The sequence below is a fragment of the Corythoichthys intestinalis genome, chromosome 17, assembly GCF_030265065.1.
Source record: "Corythoichthys intestinalis isolate RoL2023-P3 chromosome 17, ASM3026506v1, whole genome shotgun sequence".
Classification (NCBI taxonomy): domain Eukaryota; kingdom Metazoa; phylum Chordata; class Actinopteri; order Syngnathiformes; family Syngnathidae; genus Corythoichthys; species Corythoichthys intestinalis.
Window position 1 is genome coordinate 38436779 of NC_080411.1, and position 27195 is coordinate 38463973.

Genomic DNA, 27195 nt, shown 5'->3' on the forward strand with positions numbered 1-27195 from the left:
TGAACATTGTGAGTGTAGTGTACTATGTTTCATGGTATTTTCTCAATTCCACGGATTCACTGACAACCGTCCCATTTACAATGCACATTAGGCATCTAGAATATTCAATGGCAGTGAATGTAACAGCAATGATACCTGGCCGGTAGGTTATAGATATAACTGCAGCCATCTTCAGTCCAAATGATGACTTTGTCTGCGGCAATGAACTCTCCACCAGCCCAGGTCTTGTCATTGTCACTGGGCACTGAGCAGAGCAGTGAATAGTCACCCGCATCAAAAACCTGGAAAAGATAAACATATTTGGATTTCACTGTTAAACTGTGTTACTCTCCACTAACGTGTAAGTACTGTTAACCTGTACAGCAGTACCTCGACAAATTATTGCATCGACATACGACGTAAAATTTGACTCGTCATTTGTCTCGATATATGACAAACATGCTCGAAATTCGACAATTTATGACAGCGTCGCAAGTTCACTGTTTTCCCGCAAGACGGACGCACGGTGGATTTTCTTGTGAGAGAAATCAACATGGGTTCGAAGAAAGTTAGTGAAGGTGGTGGAAAAAAAAGAAAAAAGGTGACACTTACCATTAAAATTAAAAAGGAAATGATAGAAAAATATGAGTGTGGTGTGCGTGTGAGTGAACTGGCTAGACAAAGTGGCTCACCGGTCCCTCCCTCCCACCTACCGGCTGTCTCCTCCCTCTGACCTCCGTTTGCTAGTAAGTTAAGGTGACATAAAAACGCTTTTGTTATTTCTTATTTTTTTTATAATCTATTTGTTTTACATGTCTTATTTAATGCATTTGTTAAATTAGACAGAGCACGGCTCACCATATCCTGACATGCACCCGCCGTCTCCTGACACTTCTTTCCTGGAAATTAAGCTGACAATAAAAACCCTCTTTTTAATTTTTTTTTTTAATTTTCATCATTATGATAATTAATCTGATTTGTATTTATAATTCAATTGTTTTGCGATGTTTAATTGATACTAGTAATTCTACCTGCAGTATTTATTAAGGATTTAGCATTGTTTTTGGGTTGTGGAACGAAGTAATCGAATTATAATGTATTCTTATGGGAAAATCTCGCTCGACATACGACCATTTCGACTTACAAACCAGGTCCTTGAACAAATTAAATTCGTATGTAGAGGTACCGCTGTACTTGGCTGTTGGACCATCTCTTACCCTCCAGAACTTGGAGCAGACCACCAGCAGGCTGCTCTGAGTAAAAGTACAGAAGGAAATACTCTGACAACCCTGACAATAGATGGGTTTGGACTCCTCTTCAAACACTGGGTCCAAGTCCTAAGAGAATGTGTTTTTTTCTGCATTAATATTTGTGTTGTATGTTTTTGTGTTAAAATAAGGTAAGTGAAAACAATTACCTGCATCCGGTTGACCTCTGCTGTGATGATCCAGACTTTTAAAATCCCAGTCACTGACACTGCCACGACCGTGTCCTCTGGAGAAAAAGACTCATTTATTCATATTGTAGGCTTGGATCTCTAATCATGAAAAAGCTTTGCAACAATATGAATTTAGTAGGGGAAAAAAACAAAGTAAAACTGCTTGCTAAATATAAGAATGTACAAAATTCATGCGACTAGAATATTTGCCAATTTGCACAACTCATTAAATCAGGGTCAAAAAGATCATTATAAGTAAGCAAACAATTAAACCTTGTGTGCGGTGTGATCGGATGATGCTCATGGAGCTGATCCAGTCAGGGGAAATTTTGGACACAAGCGAGTAAAGCACTTCCAGACTGGTAGCATCTACCACAATAACCTCTGGGTAATGGCCATTACAGAGCAAACGACCTTCTCGCTCAGTGCCTATAGTGAACTGGTAAAACTGGAGAATCACAAAGGAAGGTTAACAGGGAAAAGAACCCCAAATTATTATGTGATTAAATTATTCATTCCTAGATTTTCAACACTTTTGTGGTTAATATTACGTTTAGTATATGACAATCAGTATCAATAGCGTCTAATAAGCAACGTAACATTTATAGAAAGATACTTACCTGTATGCCGGTGTGAGCACAAGCCAGTTTGGTAAATTCAATACAGCGGCCATCATTTACATCCCATAAACACATCTCCCTAGAGACACGAAAACATTTTAAGCAACTGTGCGTGCACACACACACACACACACACACCCAGACACAAAATGAAGACGATCCAAATTTAGAAATTTAGTCCTTCTTTATAGCTGATTTTCCATCAATAACCTCAAGGTCCACAAATATTTTCAACTCTTTCAGCAGTGTAAGAAACTCATCAATGGATACCGGAAACGTTTGTTCGCAGTTATTTCATCCAAAGGTTGTGCTACCAAGTATTACCCTGAGGGTGGCAATACTTTTGTCCGGCACATTTTTGGAGTTTTGTGTAAAATGATAACGATTTCATTTTTTTCATTCTGTTTTGTGTTTTTTCATTGCAAGCAAAATAAATGAAGATATTACTACCAAAGTATTTGTAATTGCAATCATTTCTAGAAGAACTTAAGCATTATCTGACAGAATTGCAGGGGTGCCAGTACTTTTGGCCAGCACTGTATGTGGCTATTTCACAGCTATTCCAGATGAACATGCACACTTCACAGTGGATAAGAGGCTCAATGCAAACCCGTTTTACTGATTATTCTCTGGCAGAAAGGCCAAGATTAAACTCACTATACAAAATTATTGTATTGAAGATACAGTATAGTACACTCACCCACTCTCCGATGCACTGACAATGTACTGTTTATCACTGCAGGCGCTAGCTTTAGAAAGGCAGGTGATGGAGGCAGTGTGACCGAATAACATGGCCCTGGGACAAATCTGAGAGAATGGAAACATAAAAACAATTACAGCTGTAAGCAGCAGTGATTGGACCCTGTAACCCTTACGCTGGCAGTGCCAGCGAAGGTCTGGCTTCGTCAAAGAAGACTGCTTGCAAATCTACTCTATTTGAAGATTATTTGAACCGCGAGAGGTAAATTTCAATATTAAGAATTCCATCAAATCACTACCTCCAGCTCCGACGTCATGTCCCAAAGGCAGATCTGTCCATCATGGCAGCCAGTGATGATTGTGCTGAAGTCATCCATCACCAAGAGGCTGCTGATACAGTGGGTTGGAGCAGTGCGGCCCCATAGTACAATGGGTAGAACCAGATTGTTTCCAGACATTTTGCTGATTTGTCTGTTAGGGGTTGAGTTAAATTTAGATGGATGTAAATAATGAACTCCATCAAACATACACGTATTCAAACACTTGTTTTGGGTCAATATCCATTTTTACATTCAGACAACCTCTACTTTTAATTATAATTCACATTTAGGGTTCAGTTAAAGATTTTGCCAGAATTCAGACCAGAATTCAAAATAAAAAAGGGACCATATACACAAACGAAAGCCTGAAACAGCCACATTATTATTTATTTAGGGTTAAGAAGTACATATTCAAAAACTCTGCCAGGTAATTGTATATCTTAACGTAACCAATAGTAATAGCAACCTATTTGCTGCCAGCTATTGTATAATATGCTCACAAACGCAGTATTAATATTGCACACATGAAAATCAAAGGCCATCGATCATGTGCGAATTTGTGCAGAACAAAAGGAATTAGAATTCCCAGGGAATACAACATAACACTAGAGGATTTGTTTCAGCGTATTGGCCTACCATTAGCTAAACTTCAGCTTGCGTTCAGCAGCGTTATTAGAGGGTCTGTTTTTACAAAATGACTGAGATATTAATGTAAAATGATCCTAAGATTGAGGAATTCTGAAATGTCCGCGGTTGTTGGTTTACGTTGATCCAAATTACGTGTGATCACCGAAGTGTCATGCAGCAAAATAGCAAATGCTTGTTAATAGCCCAAATGGCTTCTTAAGTAATTTCCTAAATGTCCATAATCCCGTATGTAGGCTTATAACACAAACAAAAAATGATCGTCAACAAAAATGCTATGCTATACTAAAAACAAACAATTTTGGTGTCGGGACTTCCGGGTTGCTAAAGCAGCTCAAGGATAACAACCTAAAGCTTATGCTTGTGAATACGCACCAACAGCAAGACAACAGCTCACAGAGGCATTTCCTTCCTGTGGTGTGAAGGCAAAATGGGCTCAGCCGGTGATAAATAAAAACGAAAAATATCTGCAATGTTGCAGTTTTGTTTTGAGCTTTTATTCGGGCAAAACGCTGCGTGACTGTCACTAGTCACGAGACACAAGCGAGTCGATGGATAACATAACAGCAAAAGCATCCGGGTGTTTCTTGTCAAAATAAAAGCATACAACTTGTACCCTTTGGGTGGTAATTTGCAGAGGTGGGTAGAGAAGCCAAAAATTTAACTCAAGTAAGAGTAGGTTACTTTAAAATAATAATCAGTCATCCAAAAAATGTACTCAAGTACAAGTAAAGTATCCAGGGACAAGAATACTCAAGTAATGGATAAACTTTGGAGTATCTGCTTAATTTTGTTTGATTTTTTTTTTAAACAATGTTTTTTTGTTTGTTTGTTTGTTTGTTTGTTTTTTTTTTTTTTTTTTTTTTTTTTTTTTTTTAGCACAAAGCATCTATCTATATGAACTGTTGTTATAATGATACAGTACAATAACCCATTGCATAACCACATTAAGCCAAAGATTTTTTTTTTTTAATCATTAAAGAGAGAGAAAAAAAAAAGTGTAATGAAGCATTATTTGTCCAAACAGCATGAGTAGGCATGTGTCGGTTTGAAGGTTTACCGTGGTATGAAAACATCACGGTTACAAAACCACTAAAATTTTTCGTCATATCGTAGTACTGTATTAGATATGTTTTATGTCCCAAAAATGCAGCGAGAAATCCGTTGCTTGGAGTGGCAGCACTCACCTCTCCCCCTTCGGTTGTTGCTCTGTACTGTGTCTGTCACTATGCTGTAGATTAGACACAATGGCTGAAGATGTTGAAACTAAACCTGAAGTTTCCCCTCCTCAAAAAAGACAAAGTCGCTAGTATGGGAGTACTTCGGCTACCGAAAAGAAACAGACGGCGGAAGACAGCAGGACCTTAAACATGATTTAAATTGTGTGATTTCAAAACGTGTCCATCATCTGTCACTTTACACAAAATTTAAGGTAAGTAAACGCTGTCATGAACATTTTATATGAGACTTCACTCCAGCTGGTTTAGTGTGTCTAGTGATGGTAAAACAAATGGTATAATGTAAGCTTGTTAACGAGGCAGATAACATGGCTTGTGAGCACGCCTAACTAGTTTCCTCTCTACCATTAGCCTTTTGTAAAGTCTTACGCCATTGTAAACATCTGTTCAAAATAACATTTTCATAATTCAGCCTGAGGTGTTTCTCTCTGGCGACATTCTATGTTGAGATAGGGTGTGTATAATGTATAAATAATCGTACAAGTCATACACACACTCTGTCTCTTGCTCTCCAGATTCTATTTCAATTTTATTTAAAATATTTCAGTTATTTTGTTTATCTATTTTAACATTATATTCATGTTGATGTTCCAATTTGCAAATATGTTGTGAAAAAAAATCCTGTTCAATGGAAAAAAAGTTTTTAAAAAATTAAAAAAAAATTAAAAAACTCATACATCTCAAAATATCACATTTAAGAGCTATATTTGCAATACCGTGATACTGTGAAACCGCGGTATTTTTGGTTATCATACTGTCAAAATATCATACCAGCACATACCTAAGCATGAGTCCCCTCTAGTGGTGGAAATAGTTCATTGTTTGAGTAGTGAATACTGTAGTTCTTTCACAGTTCCTATTATTAAATTAAAAGGATCATATATCCGGTTTTCGGTGGTCATTCGGTGCCAAATAAAACCTTGGAGTTTTAAATCCACAATTTCGATTCACGTTGAGGGCAGTGCTCTATGTTAAATACTTCATTTGTTACAGCGCTTTAAAAACGCGTGATTGAACATGCTTGCGTGATCACAGAACTGCAAGTTTGCCTCTGGTGTAATGGAGTCATGAGATTATTGTTGCGACATCTCATTGGTGAAATTAGTAGCGCTACTCTTGGAAATAGCATAGCAAGCGAAAAATGTTTATCTGTACTTTGAATATAAATATGATGTGGCTCTTTTTACTTAACAAAATTTCAAAGCACATATCTGTACTTTTTACTCCACTACTTTTCATGTTGTCACCTGTGTTACGCGTTACTTGTTTTCTTTTTTTCCCATTGTGAATTGAGTTTCATTTTCATGGCTCTGGCGCAATCGATGAGCTCTGTGCAACTATACCATAATCGCGCATTAAAGGCATCATCAACACGAATACAAGCAAGATTGGGTGAGTGAAAAAGATGTTGACCAATAAAAATCAAAAGTGAGAGCAGCACGCCTTCAGATAGGTGCTGCACACTCTTGTACAGTAGGTGGCGGTATGCACCTGATAGTTGCTTGCAATCCGCCATAATGCTAAATTTTGGAGCTTTTGAGCTTGTTTACAGTGCAGACAATTTTATTGCTAGTTTTGTCCATTCTGCAATTTTAAATAAAACTGAGAAGTCAATGAATTTTCTGGTTCTTTGAATATTGACTCAGATCCTTGTACGAATGTATTCATGTATACTAAAAAATATACTGTACAAATACAGATATATGTAATACTTTTAAGTTTTAAAGCAAGTAAATGGTAAATGGTGTTATACATATATAGAATTCTGTACTTTTCCTCGAGTAATTTCTTTTTTTTTTTTTTTTTTTTGCTCCTGTATCTTTTCTAACTTTTATGTGAATTCATCCATTTGCTGTACCAAGGTTCCTTCAGCCAGGAATTGACAAAATAAAAAAAGACACACATGCCTTCGAAAAAAGGACTTTTATTTACAGGTTTTTTTTTTTTTTTTTTTTTTTTTTTTGAATTACAATACAAATGATTTATAGACCAAATGCCCCCAGAGACTGATAACTATTTAAATCACAAGTCGAGGAGTGTTTGTGCCTGTGTGTACATGTGTGTAATGTCTGCTTGAAGTGTGGCAGCTTTGGCAAAGGATAATGTCCTTCAATATAGAAGTGGGATCTTTCCCCCATCCGTCCCAACTCAATGACTCTCTCCTTTCTTTCCCACGACCTGTGTAAGCAGACCATCCATTTATTAGTACAAAAAAACATTTTACACATGTGCTGTGTTTGTTGTGACAGTTGCGTACCCTTTTGAAGTCATTCATATTGGTGGCCTGTACTGGGTTACCAATAAATGTCAGGTAGTTAATTTTTGTGGTCTCCTCATCTCCTTGGTTTGATTTGATGAACAACTATTAAATGCAGAAAAAAAAAATCCCTTTGAGTTCATTCAAATGTAGACTCAATTTGTCTCTACTTAGAGACACTATGGCAAAGAAATGCCACGAAAATTCTGATTCTTACAGTTACACTCTGCACATTCTGAAACTTGACGTAGCGCAATGGAATTATTCCATCATCTTTGTAGTCTTCTTCTGCCAGCTCCAAAGTTTGGGTGGCTTCATTTCGCTCTGCATCATCGAAACCCATAGACCTTGGGAGATTGATGAATATCTTCACCACTTTAGGTGCTTGTGCTGTAACATGAACAAGGAATGCAACATTTAGCATGGGTGAAAAGGCTAAACAGGAAAAGAATACTGCTACGAAGAATTGGATTGACTGAAGTTGAGATCAGTGCAAAAAATAAATAAACTCACCAAAGTCTGAACATTGTAGCTTCATAGAGAAGAGCTTCACAGGTTGGTTGAAGGCAATCGTTATCAGCAACTGAAAATGTGATGTAAAATTCACTTTTTAAATGAAGTAGTTTAGTACTAATTCAAAAGTAGTAATTAACTTTTTCAGAAGGGGGAATCAAACAATAAAATGTTTCGTACATTAGTGACAAAAATTGTACAAAAATCCTCTCCGGCTTAAATAAACAACTATTTTACTGTCAAGTTAACAGTTCAAAACAGTAAATAAAATACTCAAGTCCCAATTCTGCATCAGCATCTTTAAACTACATTCAATTAATTTAATGTTTTGAATCAACCGTTTAAGTTGTTAAAATTGCTCACGTTTTTCTATAATTTCCCTTCTGCTTCGACATGTGAAAGTTTTAAAACTGCTTCATCATTTAAAGATGGATTCAAGTCAAGATTTTGCCGGTGTAGGAGTATTTTAGATAAAAAGTTAATTAGGTTCACTCGGAAGGTTTGCTACAACAGCCTTTCAGAGAAGTCTACTGCTTTAAGATGGCGGCTGTTTACTAACGCCGGCAAGTCTGTCATTTCGCATCTAGTTCTCTTAACATGTGCCAACGCCGCCGAGTCCGTCATTTCACATGTAGTTCTATATATATATAAGATATCTACCGTGGCATTATGTGGACGTAGTTTGTAGCAAGGTGGGCGTTGTTTGAAGCTGCTGTCGGTCGCAGTCAGGTATTTTTGTTTTTTTTAATCTAGCGGCACAAGTTGGTCGGTCCGTTCCTCTTTACGTCTCGAAGACCGCGCTGACTGTGTTTTATTTCCACTTAATTTTGCATATTTCAATAATCGGAATTTGGATGTATGTGAATCGTTCTTGAATCTTCCACGACCGAATCGCGAATAATCTAAGAATCGGAAATTTCGCACGCCTCTTATATACTACATATATATATGCGTAGAAAGTGGAGAATGGCGGACACTCGGGATGGAAGCGGGGAAAGCGGTACAAAAGCCCAAAAAGCAGACCAGAGTGGCCACAGCATGAAAGCAGGTATAATTTTGGAAGACGACAGGAGACAACAAGCTGGCGGATCGTAAATCCATATAACGACATTTTTTAAATGAAGTTGCCTTTATGTGCGTTGTACGACAGAGTATTAGGTGGTTATATCGGGCCAATGTCGCCGAATAAGCAACTTTATACTTTATGTGCCGCGTTCCCACTGCCGTTAAAATTAACAATATTGAAAGCATCTTTTGTTTTAGAATCGGTTTTACAAATAAGGAAATCCTTATTATTTTGCTTCATTTACATCAAATTATAATCAATAGAAGCATTTATACTAATGCTTTGTCGTAGCTCCCAGCTAAGGTACATGTATGTAAAGTGCGTAGCGGCTCACAGCTACATTACCCCTAATGCGATAATAATGAAACTTTTTTTTCTAGCGGCAATAGTATGACTTTAATCTCATAGTCATTTTTTAAATGTATTTATTTGGCCCTAATACTCAGTCTTATCAACGTGTATCATTAAGTCTTTTTTAAGTACTTCACTCCAGTGATACGTGACATTTATTTATCTACTCTGCTGGTGCTCAGTCTAATGCTGAAACAATATTGACACACAACAAAAATAGAAAGTAAGAACTGTTTTGAATCCTGTTGGAAAAGTGAAGTCACAGTGTACTGAATCTGTTTACATTCCATTCTTTTGCACTAGTTAATGCCATCAGCATTTGATGTCATTGTTTGTGATTTATTATTGTTACTTATGTGTTTATTTGTACTTTAATAAAGAACTTAAGTATTCCAAAATGTTATTGTGAATTAATAATCATCAACAAGAATTTAATTGCAAGTTTAGATAAAATAAATAAATAAATAAATAAATAAAAGTTAGTTAAAAAAAATTATTAGACTGGTCGACTAATCGTTAAAAAAAGTCTGCACACTAATCGGGAGAAAAATAATCATTAGGGACGACCCCAAATAATGGTATTATTTTATCATTACCATTATTTATTAAATGCATGCTGTTGCGATGTTTTTCCTGCATTAAAAAGAGGATGTAGTTTTTGGGGATTTTTTTTCATGTTTTTTTCCCCAATTCAAAACAAAAAGTTCCAGCTTTATTGCATTTTTCTTTAGTCAAGATCTAAAAATGCCTAATTACAATACTGTTCATTTGCCAAAATCAGACGAAAGCTGCATTACTTTAACAACAAATCTCAAATGCTTAAAATGATATGTAGTCCTGATAACAGTCATAGGAACAAAACTGTTGATTGTTGATAGAAAATGTTGGTTAACATCATATTGCTTACCTGTTCATCACAGTCTGACTCCAGGTAAGAAGAGTCTTTACTTAAGCATTTGTCAAAGCCACAGTCATCACTCTCATTGAGACATTCACAGCCAGCTTTGTTGACGAAAGGCATGAGGTCCATCTGAAAACAAAAGTTTACTGTAGTCCATGATAGCTTGATTTGAAAGTCACCATAAATGCCTAAAATCTAGTTAATCCTGGAACTTTGTACCTGACCAATTTCTACAGTATGCATCACAATGATGCCAACTTACATATCCCTTTGGAATGTCAGCATCCTCGCCACTTCCTAGATCACTCTCTGTGAGTTGTTTGATCTTCTCTTCTAAACCAACAGCATCCACACCTTGATACTGCTCCAACCGCTCCCGGTTCCTGAAGAATAAGAATGTCGGTGTGGCTGATATGTTGTTGGCTGCCTTTGTCGCCTGGGGAAGAGAAAGATAGTTTAGTCAAATAGTCAGCTTGTCCGAGTCAGTCTGTTTTTTCGTGAACTTATTTGAACGCATCACACGGGAGTGAGCATGAGGTCATGCTCGGCTTTTACGAGCATTCGCGGAGTTTGTAATTTAAATAAATCTTGAGAAAACAACAAAACCCAACATCATTGCTTGGGATGTTAAAATCGTTGCTCAGTTGCACACTCACTACTTGGAAAATAACAAATGGAAACATGATGTGGCATTGCGTACATTTTCCTGGCGAGATCTGTAACAACCATCTCAGTGCAATCCGCGACAGGAGGACCACCAATGGGAACCGAATTGAAGATTATTATTGAGACATACTGTGTGTTTGAAGTATCCAAGATAAATGTGTGACCGTACCATCAGCTCATCACAGCTTGTTCATGTCAAGCAAGCCTGTCGGTTCCACATCCAAGATTACGGGTTTGCGGAGAGCCATATGCATTCATCAAAAGAGCCAGATATGGCTCATGAGACATAGGTTTCAGACCCCTGGTCTAAATGGTTGCCTTTTCCAAGCACAAACTGCATGCATATCCAGAGAGTTGCTCAAAAATGCAATATACTATTTGTTCCCAATATCGGTATGTCAGTTTGAAATCTTTGGTCCTCATTTTACAAGAGGCTATTCACATATGGTATGTGACAAACATGATATAATACAATCTCTAAATACATACAGTACCTTGACTAACTCTTGCAGATCTAAGTACACCATTCTTCCATTTACAACACTGCTTATCCTGGTTAGTACAACAGTTCAAGACAACTGACTACACCCTGAACTCATTGTAAATCAAGTGCATTGCTTTTGCCCAGCACATAGTTTGATATTATACTGACCGGACAGACATGGACATCAACTTCAAGGAAGACGGCTTGGGGATACTTGTTACTCAACATGTTGAATGCTGGTGCTATTCTGATACATGGCTGGCATCTGAGAGACAAGAAGAATGTACTAAGAAATTGCTATGGTAGCACTAAAGTGGATACAATATTAGTAAATATTGTCTTCCAAATAGAATTTTTAATATATGTCAACAATTGAATAACCTGACTGACTTTTATAGTAGTTGATTCTCAACATGGAATAGATCAGTGAATTACAGTAGATCTATAATTTGAACATCGTAGAAAAAATATTTCAAAAGTACAAATTCTGGTCAGCATAGGAAAATAAACTTTATTTTACATATATTAGATAGCACTGAAGCGATAATCGAAGACTAAATTCTCATGACTGCCGACCCACCATTGAACTGTACAAACACTGTCCCAATGCCAAGTCAGTGTAATAGTGCTTTGTCATTGTAAGCAACTCTGCTTAAAATGGTAACGCTTGCTAGCTTAACGCTAACCTACAGATACAAACTGTTATTTCATATACAGAGCAACATCGTTATTAGACTTATTTGAAGCAGTACAGGGGGACTACTTGTGACCGTATAATCCCCGTAAAGAGACATAGTTGGTTGTAAGGTGGATCTTACCCGGCCATTGTGAACTTTACCACTGTGAGCCTGGAGCCGGCGGCCGCTAGCTCCGGTAGAAATTCCGAATCACTCCTGATCACTTTAACGCCGACCATGGTAGAATTATAGACAATAGATGCCGCGTGGCCTTGCAACTCCGGATATATTCCCGAAAGAACACTATTACTTAACTACTGTAATGTATATCGTGGAGCTTTGTGTCAAAAGTAGCTAAATTGGCTTTCTATTTGCTAGCCACACGCCAAACGGCAAGTGAATCAACACGTGATATTCTGATTGACCAATAGGAACGCGAAAGGCGCGGTCTGTGTTGTTCAGCAGTCATGTACTTGAAATTTATTTTTACTGCCATCCTATGCATGGGAGTGTAAATTTATCAAGTCAGGACATCTTGGGCTGCGGACTACAGACCCAAATAAACCCCCAAGAATCTCAAAGAGCTTTATAGACACACATTTGACGGACAAATCTTAACCCCCCCCCCCCCCCCCAAAAAAAAAACACCATTAAAATTAAATTACTAATTATAATTAATATTGAAAAAATAAAAATGAATGATTGCATCCCGTACTCTAAACCCCCACAACCACAGCGGAAAAAGTGAAAAACTTCATCGGGGGAAAGGAAGAACCTTGAGCATTGACCACAAATGGCCATGATGGATTCCAACTATAAAGTGAACTTTAACCCTTTAACACCTAAGCCTATTTTGGCCGAATTTGCATGCATTTGATGTTGCCTTTATATTTCAAAGAAATAATTGTTCACAATGGCCAAGTTGGGTCCTTTTTTTAAGGACACCTTGAACTTCATGTCCAAACTGTTGTTTTCTTCACTGACCAATTATAATCCACATTTTGGACCCCAAAAGACAAAAAAATCCCTTTTTTTTTTTTTTTTTCAAAATTTGTAATGTTGATGTCCCATTGACAACCAAACATGCTCGACCAAACGTTTTGAAGCTTGATAATATTTATTCTACTTGTTAGGATAAACATTCAATCGAAAAAAATAAGATTGAATAGTTTTATGTTTGACAATTCAACACAAACAGCAAGTATGGTCATAGGCGTTTTTGGCCTTTACACATACTATGGTCAAGACGGGTTATATACAGTGCAAAATTGTGAGAAAATAAAATAAATAAATGAATTTAAAATATATATATATATATATATATATATATATATATATATATATATATATATATATATATATATATATCATCTAACACAAAAAGGGTTATCTCTTTGAGAAGTTAGGTATTATACCCATCACCTTATCTAAAGTATATACGTACACGCAACCAAGCTTCTCGAACACTCATCTTTATAAAATTTGAAAAGATTATAGTGAAGAAAATATATATATAACATTGGAAAAAAGTATTTTCAAAAATATTGACAAGTAGTTCAGTTCAATTCAAAATTTTCCCCAAGAGTCTGGCTGCAGCCCGCCTCTCTCAGGACCCTGCGCCGCTCGTCTCAGTACCCATCCCGCAGACAGGAAGTGACGCAATATCGCAGCTCTCAGACCGGAAATGACAACATGAAGCCAATAAAGGTTTTTTTTTTTTTTTTTTTTTTTTTTTTTTTTTTTTTTGCGAACTCAATAAAGCTTCTGCATGAACAAGTCACGGAGCTGCGTCACACACAACGTCACACAGCCTACTCTTTCGCCGTTTGCGCGCTGCTGTCAGCCTGTCACTTCTACTCACCGAGACGCCGACTCATCCCAGGAAAACAACGACAAATACGGCTCATCTTCTTCCTTGAGTTAATGAAATAATGCATTAGCTTGCGCTAAATTTAGTTTTAGATTCATTCTGCACGTTTCAAAGTCGCTCGCTCAAACTGGCCGTTGCTTGCTTCAGGATGCCTCTTTTTCCTTAGTTGGCGCCTCGCTCACTTTTTCAGCAACTAGACAATGTGCGTTACTATGTGTTACTACGTTGGTTGAATGACACGAGGAAAGTCAGAGACACGGAGAGAGAAGAGCTGGAGTGGGAAGGAGGAAGTCTTGTGAGGCTGTTGCAAACGCGATGCTAGGCTAGGTGGCTCCAATATTTCCTGACTGTTGCCAACAGCCTACAATCTACGCCCACTTGATGCAACACTAGATATCATATGCATATGCAAAACACTCAGGTGACTTGAAGTTCCGCTCTCAGACCCCCAATTTGGCCAAATTTCAAAATTGTCCAATATGCATGTGTGATACATCATTGGAAAGCTTAAAATCTAAATTTTCTGGTGAAAGAAAAATTTTGAATAGGAGGGCATTTAAAAAAAAAAAAAAAAAAAACATTCTTAAACAGCAAAACCCTACCTATAGTTGAGAGCACGCGAGAGCAGAATTACAGACGCCATGACTTTAACGATATATTATCGTGTACTTACCTTGTTTCGATACAAAAGCTCCATGTATCATGTATCGCTGAGTGTCAAGACACACCTGTGAATGGCCACAGCCGGATTTTTGGCGGATTTTATGGGTGACACATGGTAATATAACAAGGGTCGCGATGCAGAAATCGTAGACGTCAAGGAGTGGTTGAGATGTTTATTTTCATATATTTACTCTTTTAAACTTTTTTCTTTGGATTGATTATTTATCATCTAACATATCCGAGAAAATGCTACAGTAACAAAACAAAACAAAAATACAATTAAGCGATAGTTATGAGGTAGATATCCGTGACTTTTTTACAGACAGCATTTTTTTCATTGTGATGTAATTTGTTTTTTATGCGAGTGAATTTTTTTAAGTCGTTTTTTATTTCTAAACAAAATATTAGACATCAATTAATATTCTAAGCTAAAAACGACAGACGTTTTGAATATTAAATATAATTACTTACCTTGTTTTCATGGCTGGGTTGAAACAAAAATGGTTGTGCGACGTCCGTAAACGGGGGTTTCCAGGGTAAAATGGGCAAATTAAAAATAGTTCAGGGGCTTAATGCGCCATGAATCTGCTATGGCAGCATATAGAGGTGTTGTTCTATCAAACACAACAGTTGTTTTGGCTTAAAATACAGCAGTTTCTTTTAAAGAAGAGTGCAAGAGCAGAAACTGCTTTTTCAGTCTTGGCTGTGTTTTCCGCCATATAGAACTAGATGCGAAATGATAGACTCAGCGGCGTTAGTAAACAACCGCCATCTTAAAGCAATAGACCTCTCATAAGGCTCTGTTGTAGGGAACCTTCATAGCGAACCTTTTTATCTAAAATGCTCCTAAATCGGCAAAATCTTGACTTGAATCTATCTTCAAATAATGAAACAGTTTTAAAACTTTCATATATCGAAGTAGACAGAAGGGAACAAAGGCAAAAACGGGAGCAATTTTAACAACTTTAACGGTTGATTCACAGCATTAAATGACTTCCAAACATAGCAAAGGTTACTATGTTTTTTCTTTTTTTTTTTTTTTTTTTTTTTTTTATGAAAAAAAAACATGAAAGGTCACACCAGTTACTATGCTAAGTAACTAATTACTCTTACATTCAGGCAACTGAGTTACTAAATCAATTACTTTTTGGGAGAAGTATTTTGTAACTGCAATGAATTACTTTTTTAAAAAAAGATTAACAACACTGGTCATAAAGATGCAGTCTGCAGAATGAAAAGTGACAAAAGCGGAGATTTTATTCTGCCAATTTGTTGCCGAACACAATTTGCTCGCAACTATTGCTGATCACTTCTAAGAATTGTCAAAAGAAATGTTCCTTGACTCAAAGATTGCCTCGGCAAGTTAATTTTATCAATTGACCTTTTTAATTTATAATTGGATACATTAACAAACTACCTTCAAGTCAAATTGAATTGCGAGCTGCAGTGAAGCCATCAAAAGACATGATAGAAATTGCCAAAAGTGCTGCATACAAGTATAACAAAAGTCACTGTTAAATTTGAGTAATCATGATGTAGCTGAAGATGTTGATTGTTCTTTGATTGCACCAGGTTATATGTGAAAAATATTACCGATAAATTTATAAAAATTTTGTTTTTTTTTTGTTTTTTTCATATTGTACGCTATATAAAATGTAAGATTAGTCATCAATTTCTAAGCGCATACGTCACTACTTGTAAGATTGCCAACGGCCTCGGGTTGACAGGTATGTTATTCGCATCCCTCCTACTATAACTATATCGCCTACCTAGATTTTTATTTTCTTGTTTGTTTGAAATATTTTTCACTTTCAGGAGAAATTGGGGTTGCTTTATCATTTTGGTTCAGTAAAACTAGTACAAATATATGCTTCTTCATATTTTTCATTTATTTATTTATTTTGTATGGCTTGACTTTGGTAAATCTTTCCAAAATTAAGACATACTGTACTTAAAATGCTTGTAGTGAAATGTGTTATTGCACTACTATAGCTTCTTTTATTCTGTTCGGTTTTATAAATTCTCTAGTTTACTAGAGACATTATACAACATTGATACGCAGTTTAATTGGGTATCTTCTTTTATATAACTAAAGAGAATTTAATCTTTTTCATTGGCATAGAATAATTAACAACACTGTTTGTTGTTGTTATTGTTGGAAATAAATCATGTTTGCCCAAATAAGTGACATTGAATAAAAAAAATCTACCCATCTCCCAAGGCACACTAAGGTTCCATGTCACATTGAGCATAAGTATTAAAATGATCATGTACTGTATGCTTGAAAAACCCTTGTTATGTGTTCATGGTTCTCTCTCTCTCTCTCTCTCTCTCTCTCTCTCTCTCTCTCTCTCTCTCTCTGGCAGTCTCTCTCTTTATTTTTGTAATTGTAACTATTTTTGTTGTTGTCGTTTTCTTGTTCAAGTTCATTCGCCCCTCCCAGTCAAAATGAATTGTACATCTACGCTGTCACCGGCACCGAAAATTGAGCATTCACAGCTATTCGTCCTGGTTCAAATGAATTGGACATTTATTGTTGTCAATGGCAGGCAACCAGTTAAATATTTTGAAAAAAAACAACAACTTTATGATATTACCTGCAGCCGGAACCAGTGTGTATTTCTTTTTTCTTAATTTAATTTTATTAATTTAATTGTTATTGTTATATTCATTTTCGAAACAGTGGTGTTACCAGGATGCCTGGTGTCGGTGGGCATTAGTCTTACCTGGGGGGGCAAAAAAAAAAAAAAGCGACAATAGTCAAGTAGGTCGAAATCCAGCGTAGGGCTACTGCACCTTAAAATATGTTTTGTTTTCTCCCTGAGATAACTGTTGTTGTGATTTGGTCTAAACAAATAAAAGTTGATTTGATTTTATTTGACTTGGAACACATCCATAACTGAACAGTATGGACATGCAGGTGACAATGTTTTTTTTTAGGTAACCTATTGTGGTTCCTCCGTTTTATTATTTTTATTATAGTTATTCTTTGTTCCGCGGTCCCTTTGAGCTTAATTTGACCCCCTTAGAATGCTTCAAAATGCAACAAAATCGGCAGGCAGGTCAAGACAGGTGCAATCTTTGATACCGCGTAAAGACAAATGGCGTACTGCAAGCAGCACGTCACTTCCGTTCATTAATATTCATGACATTAGCTACTGTTGCTAAGTAGGGACAAGCCACCGTTTGTCCCTAATAGAAAATGAATGGAAATCGTGTACGAAGGAGATGTTTACAGAGCTAAACCTACCAATTCTCTCCGAAAATCATGTGCCTGGTGCCAAATTCACTGGCAAAGATGTGGAAGAACATAAAAATGCTCAGTTAAAGAGATGGCTTGAGTGTCGAAGGCTGAAAAAGACGAAAAAAACGAGCCGACCTAAGCATAGCCTTAGATTTTTTATCGACGCGAATGACAATGACATTCTCCTGTTTCAACAAGCTATCCTTTACCATTAGCCCTTCTTTCTTATATATCCTCTGGTTGTCCTACGTCTCTGACCGTTCTTGGGGGTAATTTAGTTAGCTTTGTGTAGCAATCGCAAATGCTACTCAGTGACAGCCAACGAACACTTTAAATTTTTTCATTGATAACAAATCTTAATTCTATAATTTATTTACACTTCCCCCTTACTAAAGTTGTTATACATACATATATATATATACATTCACATTTCATATGCAGTAAACATTTTGTTGGGTTGGCATGGTCTTTCAGAGGACAAAGAGGTAAGCCATTTTTATATTTTTAACTTAATTTTTTAGCGTAACGTTGTGCCGCACTGCTTCTGTCTGACATTAGCCACGTTTACATGCTGACTTTTATTCATACCGATTCAAATCATTCCTAACGGGAATTTCACATCAGCTGTTTACATGTCACTTCATCTATTCCGATCCAGCGTTTACATGTGACTGCCTTTATTCCGAAAGGACGTTTGACAACTGCCGTCTGACATGCGCAGATTAATCAAAACAAAGCGTCACGTTGCAAAACATGGAGCTCGATCGTCAGATCAGCTGCTGTTTTAACTTTTCAAGTGGAAATAAAACTTCAGAATGACACGCCGTTCATTTAAAAAGTTGTGTGGGTGCGCTGTGCGTGTGCTTGGAAGCCATGTTGCAAGTGACGTTACTTACGTCACCAAGTGACGTTACTTACGTCACCAAGTGACGTCACCACGTCAGTACGGAGCATGTGCAGAAAGAACGCAACCAGACACCATTCCGCTTCCCTGTTTACATGATATAATTTTACTTCTAATCGGTTTGGGAAAAGAAATATTCCACCCCTGTGAAACGGAATGAAATTCCATTCGGTTTGAGCCTGTTCATTCCGAATGAGGTGTTTATATGGAACACATTTATTCGGTTTGAACAAATATTCCGATTGTAATTGGAATATTTGGCTCCATGTAAACGTGGCAAATGAATGACCTGAAAAGAATTACAATGGTATCCGACTGGCACTTTGTTTTGATTAATCTGCGCATGTCAGACGGCAGTTGTCAAACGTCCTTTCGGAATAAAGGCAGACACATGTAAACGCTTGATCGGAATAGATGAAGTGACATGTAAACAGCTGATCTGAAATTGCCATTCGGAATGATTTGAATCGGTATGAATAAAAGTCAGCATGTAAACGTGGTTACTGTTTCTGTTTCACTTCCCCCTTACTAAAGTTGTAATTCTTTTCAGGTCATTCATTGTCAGACAGAAGCAGTGCGGCACAACGTTACGCTAAAAAATTAAGTTAAAAATATAAAAATGGCTTACCTCTTTGTCCTCTGAAAGACCATGCCAACCCAACAAAATGTTTACTGCAAATGAAATGTGAATGGATTCACCGAGCTGGTGTTAAAGTCCGCACAAGTTGATTCGGTCTTCACATTTTTTCCTCACGAGTTTTTGGTTTCCGGAAATGTATGAAGAAAACATCCTTCATGTCTCGTAATGTCTAGAGTATTTTCTACAAGTTCTAAAAAAGCAATGTGTGATCGGCATGCTCATTTTTGAAAGATTACCGGCGAAAAGTAGCACAAATTACTTTGGTTCTATGCGAGGGCGGGTCTATAATGTCCCACTTTGGCTTTACTTCCGCTTTACGATGCAACGTCACGGTCTAAAAATAGCATGCGTGCGGTACGCCACTCCAAATACACTATGTAGCGCCCCCTGTCAGTCATTCTTTATCCCGCGGATGCTTTGAGCCCTACTTTGACCCCCTCAGAATGCTTCAAAACTCACCAAACTCAACAGCCAGATGAACACTGGTAAAAACTTTAATAAAATGTTAAGGGAAAAAAAAAAAAAATCAAAATATGCTTAAATGTGTAGCGCCCCCTTGGAACAAAACCAACATTTCATTTTTGTTTTTTTTTTTTTTTATGGTGAAAGAGGAGGTAACAACGCAAAGGGTAAATCTTCGAACACATCAGTACTACATGAATGGGATACCATACGTGGTGCCCAGACTGCCGTTAGTACTACATCCAGTTTTCTTTTCCTAACCCCTTCCACCCCCAGTTCCCCCCCCCCCCCCCATTTTTATACACATAAAAATAGTTTAAAAACATATAATCATTGCAATTTTTTTTTTTTTTTCTTAAATGACCAAAAATAGTCCCTTGCCCTATAAAGGGTCAAAGGTCTTGAAGTATGATAAGTTAAAGGGCTGTCTTTTGACATACTTGACTCTGTTTCGTTTAGAAAATGGTCCTGCACTGTTACCCAGTCAAAATGTGAACATGATTCTCATTTTATTGAAATAAAACGTGTGTCCAAATATTTGAAAAGTTGTCCTCCACCAACAAATTACATCTCATGCCTACCACGTGACCAGGACACCTTGTCATTACCTGCTCAGTGCTCACTTCCGATCAAGTGGGCTGGTCGTGCAGTCCCTGAACGCCACGCTACTTCCACCGCAAGTGTTTAGTGTGTGGAACGTGTCAAACCGGTCGTGTGGGTTAGCAAAGGCCGGGCAGGTAAGGTTGCGGGGGGAGGAGGAAGGGCGGGGTGCCGTGAAGCGTCTGAACAAGCAGGAAGAAGAAGGAAACATGGTGCGGTGACACAGCGGCTGGACACCCACGGAGAGCTGGATTCATCAGTGTTTTAGGTTGCTTCCTTCCTTCAGCAAAGAACACGTTGTAAGTAAAGTTGGATTTTAATTGTAGACATTTTTATTTATCTGGTTTCAATTTCATGTCCAATAGTTGTTTAACCACCTCGAAGGGAGTGTCAATGCCTCACCTGCGCCTACTTTTGCTTCATCTACATTTGTCTTTCACTGTTATGTTATGTTTTTTTTTTTTTTTAATCTATGTTCAACTGAAATAAGTTTATTCTGAATTTAAACTGTGCCCTATCCGTTTTAATTGAGTTAAAAGCAAAGACAAAAACCTTAACTCCAAGTCCTTTATTACCACCAGACAACATCTCACCAACTGTTGCAAACATTACTTGTTTCCCCTCTCACAATAATTGTTGACTGTCCTTTTAGTAAAGGCACTAGAATAGGCCAAATCAAAGATCTCAATGCTCAATTTTGAAATTCATGAATTTGTTTATTATTGTTTGGGCATTTTCTTTAGTTACACAACATAAGGAAATTGTGAGAAATTCTGTAGTTGCAGTTTGACAATGTAATGTTGCACACCAATGCAGAAGATGGCCACAATAACTAATTGAACAAATATTTACAATATGAAACTGCAATATTTAAATTTGGGTGTGGGTGGGTGGTTTCTCATTGGGTAAATGTGAACTTTTTTAAGGTACACTCTTTGAGTCATTGAGTGTCATAATTATTTGTGATTTTCAGGGGTACAAATTAGACATGTGCCGATTACTGGTTTCAAGGTATATCGTGGTATGAAAACGTCAAGGTTTCAAAACCGCAAACATTTTCCATCATACCGTCCCTAAGGTATTACTGTAGCTATTTTTTATGTCCCAAAAATGCATGGAAAAAATCCCTCGCTTGCAGCTGTAAGGCTCAACTGTCATCGCCCGTTCTTGCTCAGTGTCAGTGAGTTAGCTGTGCTCCACGATGGCTGGAGAGGGTGAAACTCCTGAATTTACACCCGCCCCCTGCATCGAAGAAAACAAAATCGCTGGTATGGGAATACTTCGGCTAGATAGGTTACAGACGGCCACAGATTAGAGGAGGATGGCAAACTGACAAGTAAAACATATTTGCTGAGGGTGGCTGCCGAGGAGGCAATACCTCCAATATGATTTCGCATTTATACAAAATGAAAGATTAGTAAACACTGTCATGAACATTTCCCACCAGCTACGAGAGTTAACTCCAACGTGTTTAGTGTGTCTAGGGGTGATAAAAAATGTTTTTTTTCTGACTGGAAACTATCTCTGTTGAGAAAGACTGTGTGTGTTTCATGTAAACATGATACGAGTCATACACATGTGCTTTTTATGGAAAATAATTATTTTTGTTCTGATGTTAATAATGTTGAGCTGTGGCTGTTGATTTATCCTCACCTAAAGGACTATATTTATTTTCATTTTATTTAGAATGTTTTTTTTTTTCATTTAATTTATTTTCACTTAACATTATAGTTATGTTCCAATTTGCTAATATGTTTTGAAAAATAAAAATTCTGTTCAATGGAAAAAGTTTTTTTTTTTTTCTTTAAGTGGTTGAACTTGCAAAATCGCATGTGGTGCAAATACTTCTGCTCCTCACCGGATAGCAGGGGTGGGCAAACCGGTCCTCGAGGGCCGCAGTGGGTCCTGGTCTTTGTTCCAACTGATTCAGCACAGACAGTTTAAAAAAAAATTAAAAATTAAATAAAAACAATATTTTGATTATTACCAAATTGTGTATAATGTCCCTTAAATTGTAAAATAAGGTAAAAGTGTCAATGAACTGTAATGTAAACTTCCAGAAAGCATCTCATCAAAAACACACTGCTGCTAAAATCCTCGCTCAGGCTGAGGTAAAGGCCTTTCATTATGATATCACATTGATTCACAACTTCTGAGTAACTCTAAAAGTGACGCTACCAAATTTTAACGTAGCTAAACAGACTCTACAATCCAGCCAATCGCTTAACTGACTCCGCCTTATGTATTTGATTGACAAAAGACGATTAATTGTGCTGAAAAACGACATTATGAAATAAAAAGACTAGGTATGTTCCGATCCGATCACATTTTCTAAAATCAGCCCAGTCGCGCCATTTTTCATAGGGTCGGAATCGAGTGAAAAAGATCGGGTTTTTAATTTAAAACTTCTCAAAAAATTTGCATATTGTGATGAAGTTCATTATTTTCTGTAATGTACTGATAAACATTAGACTTTCATATGTTTTAGATTCATTACACACAACTGAAGTAGTTCAAGCCTTTTATTGTTTTAATATTGATGATTTTGGCAAAAAAGTCAAGAAAAAACAAAAATCCCTATCTCAAAAAATTCACATATTTTATACAACCAATACAAAAAAGTGTTTTTTAATACAAAATAGGTCAACCTTCAATTAATTATATCAGCTATGCACTCAATACTTGCTTGGGAATCCTTTTGCAGAAATGACTGCTTCAATGCGGCGTGGCATGGAAGCAATCAGCCTGTGGCACTGCTGAGGTGTTATGGAGGCCCAGGATGCTTCGATAGCGGCCTTAAGCTCATCCACAGTGTTGGGTCTGATGTCTCTCAACTTCCTCTTCACAATATCCCACGAATTCTCTATTGGGTTCAGGTCAGGAGAGTTTGCAGGCCAATTGAGCACAGTAATGCCACGGTCAGTAAACCATTTACCAGTGGTTTTGGCACTATGAGCAGGTGCCAGGTTGTGCTGAAAAATGAAATCTTCATCTCCATAAGGCTTTTCAGCAAATGGAAGCATGAAGTGCTCCAAAATCTCCTGATAGCTAGCTGCATTGACCCTGCCCTTGATAAAACACAGTAGACCAACACCAGCAGCTGACATGGCACCCCAGACCATCACTGACTGTGGGTACTTGACACTGGACTTCAGGCATTTTGGCATTTCCTTCTCCTCAGTCTTTCTCAGGGTGTGGTCACCTCTTCTGGTTGTGCAGCGTTTCCTGCCACACTTTTTCCTTCCCACACAGGTGCCTTGAAACACCACTCTGGGAACAGCCTATTCGCTCAGAAATTTCTTTCTGTGTCTTAGCCTTTTGCTTGAGGCTGTCAATGATGGCGTTCTGGACAGCAGTCAGGTCGGCAGTCTTGCCCATGATTGCATTTTTGAGTAATGAACCAGGCTAGGAGTTTTTAAAAGCCTCAGGAATCTTTCGCAGGGGTTTTGAGTTAATTTGTTGATTTAGATGATTAGGTTAGTTGCTTCTTTAGAGTACCTTTTCATGATATGCTATTTTTTTGTGATGGGGATTTTTGATTTTTCATGACTTTTTTGCCAAAATCATCAATATTAATATAATAAAAGGCTTGAACTACTTCAGTTGTGTGTAATGAATCTAAAATATACAGTATGAAAGTCTAATGTTTATCAGTACATTACAGAAAATAATGAACTTTATCGCAATATGCTAATTTTTTTAGAAGAACTAGTATGTTTTTCTGCTTCAAGCTTGTACAGCCTTTCAGCCTCCTTCCTCCTGCTTTTCTTGGTCAGCAGTGCCCTGGAGTTAGCTATTTAAAGTTAACGATGATTGACAAGGGTGTAGCTTTGATCTTGCCGGAGAAGCTTGGTAGCTCTACCACCAAAAGCCCCAAATGTGCAATAATTGTTAAGCTTGTTAAACACTAGCGATAGTGTGCTATGGCAACTCATTGTGCGAGAGGCTGTTCTCAGCAGCGTGAGTGGATTTGAGTGGACTCACTCAGTGATGCATTTGATAAAGACGAGCATTTTCCTACGTTATTTTATAAAAAAAATAATTGACATTACGAAGGCGGCACGGTGTGACAGTAACATGTTTCGAACTTTTTTTGAACAACATTTTTGTTCGGTATCGGTTTGGGACTCCGTAATGGCAGATTCTCAAAATCAGGTGACTCGGATGCAAAAATATGCAGTCAGGACTAGGGATGTGCGCGATTAAGTTTAATCATTTAACCGCCTATTCATAATTAAACGTTTCGTATTTTACTAGTTGATTAAAAGCAGCATCATGTATGTTGGTCATCTTTGCAAACAGGCTGTTAATGTTGTGTGGTTTTGGATCGCCCTGGTAGCGAGTTACCTTTTATTATTTGTTCTGATTTGACACATTTTTGGCCACTAAAAGTTAAGACCTATGTTTATTGAGACAAAATGCTCTCATTATCTAAATGTTGTCTGTGCGTGCATTCGCAAGTAAACACAATAATATGTGGAGTGATTGAAATATTCAAGTTGTTCATATTTTTATATATATGAGCGCCTGCAGTTATATTTGTAACTTTATGTATATCTGCGTAATTAGCCTGATTAGCATAGCACAGATGAAATAAGTACAGCGTGACTTTTTGTTTTTCTGTTTATTTGTATTTTTAGAAACCACATAGACACATATGTAAAGCAATTGTTGTGAAGAGCAAGTTTGGTCAGGTTATTTCGGGACAGGCATCACAATAGTTCTAGCCCGACTATCTGCAGTGGTTATCATTCTCCAGGTCACACCAGCCTAGCGCTATTTTACGCCGGTTGAGCAGCCAGTGGGAGAAATGCCCCCCCGACACACACACGTCGTAGGGGGCAGGGACACAAAGTTTGGGGAAGTTTTGGCGAACATTTAGGGGATATATTTTTCTTTAAATTGTTTACCTTTATTAACTCAGTTTTTGTTACATCAGTAGAATTTAAATAAACAACTTGTCCTGAATGTTTGGGATAAAATAGCTCAAAAATACACAAAACCTTTGCATTTTAAACTTTACATTTCATATGTGTATTAACTTGCAAATTTTCTTGCTTATAGACTAGTTGACTAGTCGCAAATAAAATCTGAGACTAGCCGGCAGGGAAATTAGTCGAAATTCCCATCCCTAATCGGGACATCCCTAAAAAAAGAAAAACACCTTTATCTTGTAAAATCTTTTTCATAATAGCATTACCTTATTCTACTATTTAATATTAATTCCCTATTTCAACACCAGTGACTTGCAACACACGTTCTAAAGGTCCCACAGGCAGTCTCTTAACTTTTATTTACGAACGTCTCTACATACAGAATATTCAGGTTAAGACACGCCTCAATTGGAAAATATTGCCTCTTGTTACGAAGACATTTCAGGAAACGACAGGTAAAAATACAGTATGGCTAGTACTCGCAGCTCCCGAAGTTTACTGAATGTAACATACTCTGCTCTGCCATTGGCTATTGCCTAGCATTCCTGGCATCCAACTGGCTAAGACAGACCTCTAATGAATGTGTGCGTGTGTATCCAAGCGTCCTCTTCATTCGCCCCTCGTGTTCCGATAACTTTACATGAGTGTATTATGTTTTATTCTTTACTCTATTCTTGTTTTTTACATTATGCACAACACAGATTTTATGTTTATTGTGCAATAATCTAATTGTAACATGTATTCGTTACATATTTTGATGCATTTTTATGGATTATAAAAGATTCATGTCTGAATTTTTTTAGGGCTTAGAACAGAGTATGTCATATATATGGAAAACACGTCTCTACTTAAAGAATTTTCAGGTTAAGAAACTACTTCCAGAACAAATTAATTTCGTAAGCAGAGGTACCACTCTATTTAAAAAAAAATACATAAAAAATCCTATATTATGTTTTGGTGTCGCAAAAATATTGTATTGTAACTATTAGCCTTTGATGTCTACCAATACAAACCTTACAGTATTGGATATGAATTTGGAGCAAACAAAAAAGTTTAATTGTTTTGCCAAAGTCTTAGTTAGTCACAACACGACAGGGTAATCAGCTATCATAATCTCTTAAGTCACCACACACAAGAAATGGCTTTGGAGTATCCACTTTGAAATAGTAATCTTCACTTGTTGAACCACGTTAATGCTGAAAGGTCGAGGAGTTTATTGTGTCTTAACACAATGAGAAGGATTACAAACCTGCCTCTTTATTTACCTTAAACAAGCAATGAGCCAATGTTTTGATTAGGGAAATACGTCTGTCTTCATGGAAAGTGCTGATGTTAATGTTGATGCAATGACATACTGTAAACAAGAGTTAACAATTATTTTCATGCCATTTAAAATAAAAATAAATCAATAATACTGTACAATAAATTGAAAGTTCATCAAGAGCTATTTATCATAGGTAATCAGCATTGCTTTTCACATTCAGAAAAATATTTTCTGACTAGTCCTATTTGAACCCTTATGCAAATAGTGCTACAATGTAAGTGATTGCCAATGTGACTACATGATTGATTACGTTTGAAACTGGAAATAATCGTCTCTGTGAATACAGGAGTGCCCCTTCCACAGCTGATATGAAAATGCATCATAATTTATCAGCTCCATGGAGGGGAGATCAGGCAGCATGAGGTCTCTGTGGACTGACATTAAGTGGATTTCATTACTTGAATTCCTGCTGTGAGAAGTACTAGCGAGTCTTATTTAGGACTTGGCTCAAAGTAAATAGCCTTCTTTAGACACAATAAATTGATTTAAAGCCACCTTGTGTATCGTCATACTAAATGGTGAAACTTTTTAAAACATAGGCAAGTTGGCAATACTGAACGTGATGTAACTTATTCAGTGAAACCTTATACGAATATTACATAATATATATTGTACATTCTGACTGAAATGAGAAAATCGAAATTTTCATTAGCTAAACTGCTCAATTTTTTCAGTTGTTCTGAATACTTTGGAAAGGGAC

At 37.1% G+C, this 27195-nt stretch overlaps 3 protein-coding genes across 6 annotated transcripts in view; 1 reads left to right on the plus strand and 2 right to left on the minus strand.

Moving 5' to 3' along the window:
- Positions 1–4255, minus strand: part of LOC130905186 (WD repeat-containing protein 7) — a 129062-nt gene extending 124807 nt beyond the window's left edge. For both annotated transcript variants that reach the window (XM_057818320.1, XM_057818319.1), the window contains exons 1-8: positions 4077–4255; positions 3036–3207; positions 2738–2844; positions 2038–2116; positions 1691–1865; positions 1397–1473; positions 1197–1316; positions 136–281 (exon numbers count right to left, since the gene is read on the minus strand). In XM_057818320.1, coding sequence (XP_057674303.1) covers positions 136–281; positions 1197–1316; positions 1397–1473; positions 1691–1865; positions 2038–2116; positions 2738–2844; positions 3036–3194 — 863 coding nt within the window. In that variant the 5' untranslated portion in view covers positions 3195–3207; positions 4077–4255. The remainder of the gene's footprint in view (positions 1–135; positions 282–1196; positions 1317–1396; positions 1474–1690; positions 1866–2037; positions 2117–2737; positions 2845–3035; positions 3208–4076) is intronic.
- Positions 4256–6895: 2640 nt separating this feature from the next.
- txnl1 (thioredoxin-like 1) lies at positions 6896–20302 on the minus strand. 2 transcript variants are annotated; one of them, XM_057818998.1, is made up of 8 exons: positions 20246–20302; positions 11346–11442; positions 10290–10463; positions 10034–10156; positions 7710–7779; positions 7414–7586; positions 7197–7301; positions 6896–7117 (listed from the first exon to the last, which is right to left on the minus strand). In XM_057818998.1, the coding sequence occupies exons 2-8, from the start codon at positions 11403–11405 to the stop codon at positions 7088–7090; spliced, it is 735 nt and encodes a 244-aa protein (XP_057674981.1). In that variant the 5' UTR covers positions 11406–11442; positions 20246–20302; the 3' UTR covers positions 6896–7087. The 2 variants fall into 2 exon arrangements, with proteins under 2 accessions (XP_057674981.1, XP_057674980.1); XM_057818997.1 differs by lacking the exon at positions 20246–20302 and adding an exon at positions 11996–12278 and having other exon boundaries at positions 6899–7117.
- Positions 20268–27195, plus strand: part of atp8b1 (ATPase phospholipid transporting 8B1) — a 53077-nt gene continuing 46149 nt past the window's right edge. For both annotated transcript variants that reach the window (XM_057818996.1, XM_057818995.1), the window contains exon 1: positions 20268–20536. The gene's annotated coding sequence lies outside the window, so the exon portion shown is untranslated. The remainder of the gene's footprint in view (positions 20537–27195) is intronic.